At 44.7% G+C, this 10000-nt stretch overlaps 1 protein-coding gene across 1 annotated transcript in view; it reads right to left on the minus strand.

The window, feature by feature from the left end:
• drosha (drosha ribonuclease III) overlaps positions 1 to 10000 on the minus strand; it is a 64386-nt gene that overhangs the window by 32314 nt on the left and 22072 nt on the right. Inside the window, exons 7-17 of the mRNA XM_083557227.1 lie at positions 9677 to 9763; positions 9336 to 9422; positions 8027 to 8098; positions 7795 to 7876; positions 7464 to 7535; positions 6844 to 7013; positions 6646 to 6770; positions 3619 to 3718; positions 1229 to 1336; positions 705 to 812; positions 1 to 24 (exon numbers count right to left, since the gene is read on the minus strand). The exon at positions 1 to 24 is cut by the window's left edge and continues 115 nt beyond it. Coding sequence (XP_083413353.1) covers positions 1 to 24; positions 705 to 812; positions 1229 to 1336; positions 3619 to 3718; positions 6646 to 6770; positions 6844 to 7013; positions 7464 to 7535; positions 7795 to 7876; positions 8027 to 8098; positions 9336 to 9422; positions 9677 to 9763 — 1035 coding nt within the window. The remainder of the gene's footprint in view (positions 25 to 704; positions 813 to 1228; positions 1337 to 3618; positions 3719 to 6645; positions 6771 to 6843; positions 7014 to 7463; positions 7536 to 7794; positions 7877 to 8026; positions 8099 to 9335; positions 9423 to 9676; positions 9764 to 10000) is intronic.

Consider the following 10000-nt stretch of genomic DNA (forward strand, 5'->3'; position numbering starts at 1 on the left):
ATGACTCGGGTGCGTCATGGCCAGCTGAGGAGGAGGAGGAGGAGAAAAAAAGGAAAAATAAATGAAGATATTGAAGAAAAACAGAAAGAAAGAAAAAATAAAGAAAGAAAAAAAGACACAGAAAAAAAGAAAAAGAAGAAAAGAAATAAAGGAGGAAAGAAGAAAAGAAAAAGAAAAAAGAAAGAAAGAAAGACAGAAAGACAGAAAAAGAGAGAAAAAAGGAAAAATTTATAAAAAGATATTGAGGAAAACAAAGAAAAAAAGGAACAAAGAAAGACACAGAAAAAAAGAAGACACACAGAGAGACACAAAGAAAGAGATAAAAATGAAAGAAAACAATGAAAAATAAAGGAAACAATATTGAAAAAAAACAGAAAGAAAAAAAACAAGAAAGAAAACAAAAAAATAAAGTAGGAAAGAAAGAAAGAAATATAAAAGAAAGTGTGGAATATTATTTGTTAGCACACACACACACACACACACACACACACACACACACACACACACACACACACACACACACATACAAACAAAAACAGATAAATAAAAGAATACACAAACAAACAACAAAGAACAGTTGGTCAGTCAGAACAAAAAGACGTTTGAACAAAGAGAAAAGCAGGAATGGATGGAGAGAACAGAGAAAAGTAATAAATCTTACGCTTTTAATGGTTCGTATAAAAAAAGTTAAAGTGTGTGTTGACCTGCAGGAGGCATCGCTCCTTAAACGTGTAACCGATCAGTTTATCCAGGTGCATCAGACACCGGTGGTAGCGTATGTGGTGGGTCAGAACCGGGAGCATCATCGCGTGCTGTAACACACACACACACACACACACACACACACACACACACACACACACACACACACACACACACACACACACACACACACACACACACACACACTTTTTACTCAGCAGACAGACAAACGAAAACAAGATAGAAGAGAGAAATCAATCAGGTCTTCATTATTTATTAAGAGGTCTTCTGATTGTGCGATAGATCAAAGGATGAAAACACACACACACACACACACACACACACACACACACACACACACGCACGCACGCACGCACTTTTCATTTTGACCCACATCAATTTCCAGAAAAAAATAAGCACTGGATTTCTCTTTCATTTCTTTTTTTCCACTTGTTTCAGGTTCTTGAGGTGTGTGTGTGTGTGTTTGTGTGTGTGTGTGTGTGTAGCTCTGCATGAGTGTGTGTACCTGACACACGTCGGATCGTATCCCGGTTTTCCAGAATCCTTGGCTGCTGAGTTCCACGGTCACTTCCCTCCTCATCGTGTTCTTCTGCCTGATCTTCTGCAGAGCTTCCTGCGCGCGCACACACACACACACACACACACACACACACACACACACACACACACACACACACACACACACACGCACAAAACTCACTTTAGGTAGAAACCTTGTGTAAATCAATACTGAATTGTGATTGGCTGGAAATTCAGGTGTGAGTAGAGCAACAAACATGCAGGTAGTTCATAGTTCATCATGAGATAGTATTGGGACGACGACTTCTTTCGGCTGCTCCCATTAGGGGGCGCCACAGCGGATCATCCGTCTCCATACCCCCCTGTCCTCTACATCTGCCTCTTCCAACCCAACTACCTGCATGTCTTTCCATGGAGACTCCTGTCTGACCTCGTCCTTTAACCTGTTCATCACCACTGCAAACAGGAATGGGCTCAGAGACGATCCTTGATACGGTCCAACCTCCACCTTGAACCAGTCTGTCGTTTCTACTGCACACTTCACTGCTGTCACACTGTCCTCATACATGTCCTGCACCACCCTCACATACTTCCTCATACAATACCACACCTCCTCTCTCCACCCTGTTGTACGCTTTCTCTAAATCCACAAACACACAACTCCTTCTGACCTTCTCTATACTTCTCCATCAACATTCTCAAAGCAAATAATGCATTTGTGGTGCTCTTCCTCGGCATGAAACCATACTGCTGCTCACAAATGGTCACCTCTTCTCTCAGCCTGGCTTCCACTACTCTTTCCCATAACTTTATGGTGTGACTGATCAACTTTATTCCCCTGTAGTTACTGCAGGTCTGCACATCTCCCTTATTCTTAAAGATCAGTACCAGCACACTTCTTCTCCATTCCTCAGGCATCTTCTCACCTTCCAGAATCTCACAATCTGGTTCTAAAAGAATGGTGCGTTGCGCTAACTCACATCGCTAACTCTTATGACGAATCAGTGAATCTTCCGTCCCTGATATACACGGTTAGCGATGTGTGCAGATGTTTGATGAAAAGGTTTCGCCAAATCCAGAGGAGCCTTTAAACCTTTTGGCTTCGTTTCGCAAAATAAAATAAAAATAGAGGACGAGATGAAATGGGGGAGTAAAAAAACACCCTGGCTAATTCTCCGTGTTGCTCCTCGGCAGGACGCGCGATCGTTCCAATCAGAGCGGACGTGCAGCCACGCTGTATTAGCTCTATTAAGGGAGCTGGACTAGCATCATCGCATCATCGCTAGTCAGAGTGTGTGCGTACATACACACAAACAAACACACACACACAAAACAAAATACACAAACAACACAAAAGTAGAGCTGATGAGAAGAAGTGATGGTCAGGTAATGAGAAGAAGTGATGGATGGTCAGGTATTGAGGAATGGTGATGGTCAGGTATTGAAAAGAAGTGATGGATGGTCAGGTAATGAGGAATGGTGATGGTCAGGTGAGGAGAAGAAGAGACTGATGGTCAGGTAATGAGAAGAAGAGATGGTCAGGTAATGAGAAGAAGAGATGGATGGTCAGGTAATGAGAAGAAGTGATGGTCAGGTAATAAGAAATGGTGATGGTCAGGTATTGAGAAGAAGTGATGGATGGTCAGATAATGAGAAGAAGTGATGGTCAGGTAATGAGGAATGGTGATGGTCAGGTATTAAGAAGAAGTTATGGATAGTCAGGTAATGAGGAATGGTGATGGTCAGGTATTAAGAAGAAGTGATGGATGGTCAGGTACTGAAGAATGGTGATGGTCAGGTATTGAGAAGAAGTTATGGATAGTCAGGTAATGAGGAATGGTGATGGTCAGGTAATGAGAAGAAGTGATGGTCAGGTAATGAAAAGTTCTGTTTGAGAAGCAGTAATTTGGATTTGTAGTATGGTTAGTAAGGAGATCGACAGGAGCGCTTACAGGAACAGCGAGTAATTTTATCCAGATTTGCGTTGCTGACACCCCGATCCCCTGCAGCACCGCCACCAACACACTCCCGCATTACACGCTGGGACTTTTTCCTTTATCTGTGTGTGTGTGTGTGCGCGCTCCTTTATCTGTCCTGTGGCCGAATCGTAACCTCCCGGCAGAGGCAGCAGCGTTCTGTCAAAAATCTGCTACATTTGTGATGCCAGGAATCGACTCTATAGCCTCAAAGCCTGAAATGTCTGAAATGAATAGAAGTGAACAATCTACTAGCTTAGCGCTAATGACTAGCTGCATACCATAAAACTTTAAGGGGCTGCGTCCCAGTTGCAAGCGTTCAGGTCTTTTTGGCACATCCGATGAGACACACGCACACACACACACACACACACACACACACACACACACAGTCACCTACCTCTCTCTGTGTGAGCTTCTGCTTGTCGATCTGCTTGACTTTGGGGCTGTTAGCCAGCAGGTGGCGCAGCTTCACGTAGCTTTTCCACAGCTTCTGGTATCTGCAGGCATTGTGTTCACAGCGTGAGTCGTTATCAACACATTCAGATGTTTCACACACAGACGTGGTATTTGGCTGTTTGCTAAACCTTCATAACACGGTTTATTATCGGCTCAATTTACACTGTATAAAATGTACATCATTAAAAACCTAGAAATACTGGGAAGAAGTAAACACGGGGGGGGTTGGAGGCTCCAGCGGTTAAGGCGCTGGGTTGCCGAACGGAAGGTCTGGGGTTCAAGCCCCGGTATCGCTAAGCTGCCACTCTTGGGCCCTTGAGCAAGGCCCTTAACCCTCTATGCTCGGGGGGTCCCTTACGAGGGAAATACCAAGGTCCGTGACGTCGGAGTGACGTGGGGCCGCCTTCCCGTGGGCTCACCACCTGCAGGAGGGACCGTAAGGGACGGTGCTGTGAGGATTGGGCAGCAGTCGAAGGCGGGGGCCCGCTTAGACTGCTGCCCCTGCGACCCGAATTACGGATAAGCGGGAGAAAATAAATGAACGAATGAAGTAAACACGGGCCAAACACTGAGCTCTGAAATACACCATCAGCGTAACCAATCAGAAGCCAATCAGAACACAGTGTACTGCTCTCAGCCATTCAGAACACATTATACTTCTCTCAGCCAATCAGAACACATTGTACTCCTCTCAGCCAATCAGAACACATTAGAGTGCTCAGTTAATAAGAACACAGTGTACTCCTCTCAGCCAATCAAAACACAGTGTACTCCACTCAGCCAATCAGAACACAGTGTACTCCTCTCAGCCAATCAGAACACAGTGTACTCCTCTCAGCCAATCAGAACACACTGTACTCCTCTCAGCCAATCAGAACACACTGTACTCCTCTCAGCTAATCAGAACACAGTGTACTCCTCTCAGCCAATCAGAACACAGTGTACTTCTCTCAGCCAATCAGAACACATGAATTAAGTTACTGGTTCACTTTCAGCAACATCTTTTCTGTCACTCAGTACAATATAATAAAACTCCTGCTGTCCATCCACACATTTATCATCTACGCGTAATTGAACACACACACACACACACACACACACACACACACACACACACGCACAGTTTATTAATATCACGCCATTAAGTGTTAATTAAACCGGCCCTGACAGTTCAGTATCACTTGGAGTCAACTGGTTTACACTTGAATACACAGCTGAGTTCAGCACAGGAGCCTTTACAGCACTTTACTGAAGATTTACACACACACACACACACACACACACACACACACACACACACACACACACACACACACACACACACACACACACACACGTTACACCATTACTTACATTCACATTCACTGACATTTACTCACTGATTGTGTTCTCTCTTGAATTAACCCAAAACAACGACGAAAAAAAAAAAAAAAAAGAGACCGAAATAATGACATCTTGAAATAATGAGAACTCATTAAATCAAAATACTCAGGGGAAAAAAAGTTATATCTTGAATAAAAGCCTGGAATATTGCCATCTTGAACTGACTCCAGAATAAGATCACGGAGTAATGAGAGTAAAATGATGACACTTTGACGTAACAGAAAGAAAAGAAAACATGGTGAAGAAAATATAACGAGATTTAAAGCAAAGAAAAAATGAGATACTAATCTTGAAAAAATTAGAAATTAAAGCAACCGAATTTGATTCCATATTCATGATATAATCCAGGCTTTAGTGAGCTTTATGACAGTTTTTAGCTTGACAGTGTGTGTGTGAGTGTGTGTGTCATTTTTCAGCACATTGCACTAAAATTGCTCAGTTCCAGAAGGGACAAAAAAAAATAATTGGACACGTCCCAAACGAACGAGTGACAAAGACTGAAAAACAACAACAAAACACCACCATCCCACTCAGTATCGACTCGGCCGAGAACCACCGGGGTTACATTCTCTCTACAGACCAAAACCTGCTGTCTATTCATAGATCAGAGCACACACACACACACACACACACACACACACACACACACACACACACACACACACACACACACACACACACACACACACCACTTTAAGGCTGACACACACCGGATTTCTTCTTCAATCTTTAACTGCTCACAAACACACACACAAACTGTAACACACACTGTCACACAATGTAACACACATTCATATATTCATGTTGAATAGTTGTAAAAAGCATTTCAGTACATGTCTGTATGAATGTGACAAATAAGATTTTGATTTGAACACACGCTAACACACTTACGTGCACGGTAACACACGCTAACACACTTACGTGCACGGTAACACACGCTAACACACTTACGTGCACGGTAACACACGCTAACACACTTACGTGCACGGTAACACACGCTAACACACTTACGTGCACTGTAACACACGCTAACACACTTACGTGCACTGTAACACACGCTAACACACTTACGTGCACTGTAACACACGCTAACACACTTACGTGCACTGTAACACACGCTAACACACTTACGTGCACTGTAACACACGCTAACACACTTACGTGCACTGTAACACACGCTAACACACTTACGTGCACTGTAACACACGCTAACACACTTACGTGCACTGTAACACACGCTAACACACTTACGTGCACTGTAACACACGCTAACACACAAAATGTAGCACACACCAACACACACACACACACACTAACAGTCTCTCTCTTTCTCTCACACACACACACACACACACACACACACACACACACACACACACACACACACACACAGTGTATCTATCTCTTGCACTCACAGGAGATTATTGTTAGGTCTCATTTCCTATCACACATCGCCACCTGCTGGTGTTTAACCTCTCCTAAACAAAGTAAGTGTGTGTGTCCTTGGTTTTTCCCTGCTTAAATACTTGTTTATTAGATCAAAGATTTTTCTCTCTCTCTCTCTCTGTCACACACACACACTCACTGAGGGTCTCCGGCGTAGCTGAGCTGAGCAGGGCGGATTCCAAAATGGACGATGATTGGGAAGGTGATGACGTTGGGGTTAAACTGCTCCCGGTCCAACTGGTCTATTCTCACCGAGCTGGGTTTCTGTAACACACACACACTCATTAGCTTCTAACAACTACGACATGTACTGTGTGTGTGTGTGGGCGTTTCGCACCATGCCGGGATGAGTGACGATCATGCCTTTACACTCCTCAGCGTATTTCTGCCACTCGAGCTCCTCCCACTGTAGCATGTTGGCGATTTCCTCCTCCGGAACAAGCGCCTTATTACTGCTCAAGAGATACAGCAGGACCTGGTGCATAGACAACACCTCTTTACCTCCATCTGAAACACACACACACCCCAGTCAGGGGAAAGTTAAGGAATACACACATGACTTGTTTTTCTCAAAAATCTGTAGGTAAGTTTAAAAAAAAAAAATGAAGAAAAAAAAGAAGGAATGGAGAATTGACAGAAGAACAACATTAGAAGGGAGGAATGACCAAAAAAAAGAGCAAAGAAACCTTCAGGCAAAAGAGAGAGAGGAAGCTCAGAAGGGAAGAGCGATTCGCCTACAGAGGAGATTTCCGAAAGAAGAGAGGATTTAGCAGAAAAAGAGGAAAATGTATGGAAGAGAAGGAGAACCAGACAGGAGACTGGAAGAAATAAAGTCCAGGCAAACAGGGAGGGAAGCAGAGGGAAGGCAGGAAGCAAGCAGGAAAAAAGCAGACATATGAAGGGAGGGAGGGAGGAGAAGGACGGAACGAGGGAAAGAAGGAAAAAAAGAAAGCTAACCTGGTAAGAATCGCACAAAGCGAGGCATGAAGTGAAACCTGGGGCAGGCAGAAGACTCGGTTTCATCTGGACCTGTGAGAAACATCACAACGTTCACAGTTACAACCTGAAACACTTGCGACTGTTCCTCCCACTGCGCTCGACTCTGATTGGCCGCCAGCTGTTGATTAGCTCTAAAGAACAGCAGCTCTGACAGCAGTGTAGGTGAATTGCGTTATCGTTTCTATGGTAACCGCTAGTTCACTGTTCAATCCTTCAATCGCATATCAATTGTTGTTGTGTGTAACATTTGTGGAAGGAGTCTCCAGTATCAGAGGAGAAGCTGAAACACCTGTGAGGTTCCAGTCGTACAGCTCCAGGATGTCGTGGAAGAGGTATGAAGAGAAAAGCTCCAGCCCTTTAACACAGTAGTTCTACACACACACACACACACACACACACACACACACACACACACACACACACACACACAAATGAGAAGGACATTATCATAATAATAAATTAACAGAAGAAACAGAGGAGAGTTGATGATGATGATGATGATGGTGATGGTGCAGACTGACCTCAGGAGCCATCTCTTCTATGAAGTGGATGGTGTAATCGATGTTAAAGCGAATCACTCTGCACAGCGGGATCTGAGACCACGAGAGAAAAGCAGACCGAATTAATCCAACAACTGTTCCCCACAACATCCAATCGCTGATCACCACTGTTCCCCACAACATCCAATCGCTAATCACCACTGTTCCCCACAACATCCAATCGCTGATCACCACTGTTCTCCACAACATCCAATCGCTGATCACCACTGTTCCCCACAACAACCATTCGCTGATCACCACTGTTCCCCACAACAACCAATCGCTGATCACCACTGTTCCCCACAACAACCAATCGCTGATCACCACTGTTCCCCACAACAACCAATCGCTGATCACCACTGTTCCCCACAACAACCAATCGCTGATCACCACTGTTCCCCACAACATCCAATCGCTGATCACCACTGTTCCCCACAACATCCAATCGCTAATCACCACTGTTCCCCACAACATCCAATCGCTGATCACCACTGTTCTCCACAACATCCAATCGCTGATCACCACTGTTCCCCACAACAACCATTCGCTGATCACCACTGTTCCCCACAACAACCAATCGCTGATCACCACTGTTCCCCACAACAACCAATCGCTGATCACCACTGTTCCCCACAACAACCAATCGCTGATCACCACTGTTCCCCACAACAACCAATCGCTGATCACCACTGTTCCCCACAACAACCAATCGCTGATTACCACTGTTCCCCCAGCAACCAATCGCTGATCACCACTGTTCCCCCAGCAACCAATCGCTGATCACCACTGTTCCCCCAGCAACCAATCGCTGATCACCACTGTTCCCCCAGCAACCAATCGCTGATCACCACTGTTCCCCCAGCAACCAATCGCTGATCACCACTGTTCCCCCAGCAACCAATCGCTAATCACCACTGTTCCCCCAGCAACCAATCGCTGATCACCACTGTTCCCCCCAGCAACCAATCACTGATCACCACTGTTCCCCCCCAGCAACCAATCACTAATCACCACTGTTCCCCCCCAGCAACCAATCACTAATCACCACTGTTCCCCCCAGCAACCAATCACTGATCACCACTGTTCCCCCCCAGCAACCAATCACTGATCACCACTGTTCCCCCCCAGCAACCAATCACTGATCACCACTGTTCCCCCAGCAACCAATCACTGATCACCACTGTTCCCCAGCAACCAATCACTAATCACCACTGTTCCCCAGCAACCAATCACTGATCACCATTGTGATCTTATATATATTTATATATAAAATCACACGTTCTGTTCTTACGTTAGTCAGAGGAGTGTGTGAGAAGAGCGAAAATCCCTCAAACAGGTACTCGTGATCATCGTACTCGATCACCGTCGGCCGGTCAGTCTAAAAGAGAGAGAGAGAGAGAGAGAGGGGGAGAGATAATGGTAAATAAAAGGCTAAAGTGCTGCTGCGTTGTTTGGCATTGAGCTGAAAGGCATTGTGGGTAACAGAAGAAAAGCCTCGGTTCTACTTTGTGGTGTAGGACACAACAACGAAATGATCGTGAAGAGAAAAGTCCCATGTTCCTGATCAGCACACAGCAGTGCAGAAGCACAAAAACGAGTTGGATGGAGGAATGGAGGAGAGCGACGACTCACCAGAAAGTTTGTGGGCGGAGACACAGTGATTCTGTAATGGAAGAGTTTGCCGGCGTTGTTGCTCATCGGACGACACGTTTTCACCGTCTGTCGATTCGACAACAAAAACTCATGATATCCAGGATCATTCATTTGTATTCGCATCGGAGCTGAAACAATCCCTCGAGTCACTCAAATACAAAAAAACTCCGTTTAGTCCAAAGTATGGGATCGTTTAAGAATAACAAGAAGAGAAAGAGGGGATTAGAAAAAGAAAGGAAAGAAAAAAAAACAAAGAAGAGAAAAGAAAAAGGAGGGATTCAGAAAAAGAATGGAGGAATAAAA

This window comes from Silurus aristotelis (assembly GCF_946808225.1).
Source record: "Silurus aristotelis genome assembly, chromosome: 12".
NCBI lineage: Eukaryota > Metazoa > Chordata > Actinopteri > Siluriformes > Siluridae > Silurus > Silurus aristotelis.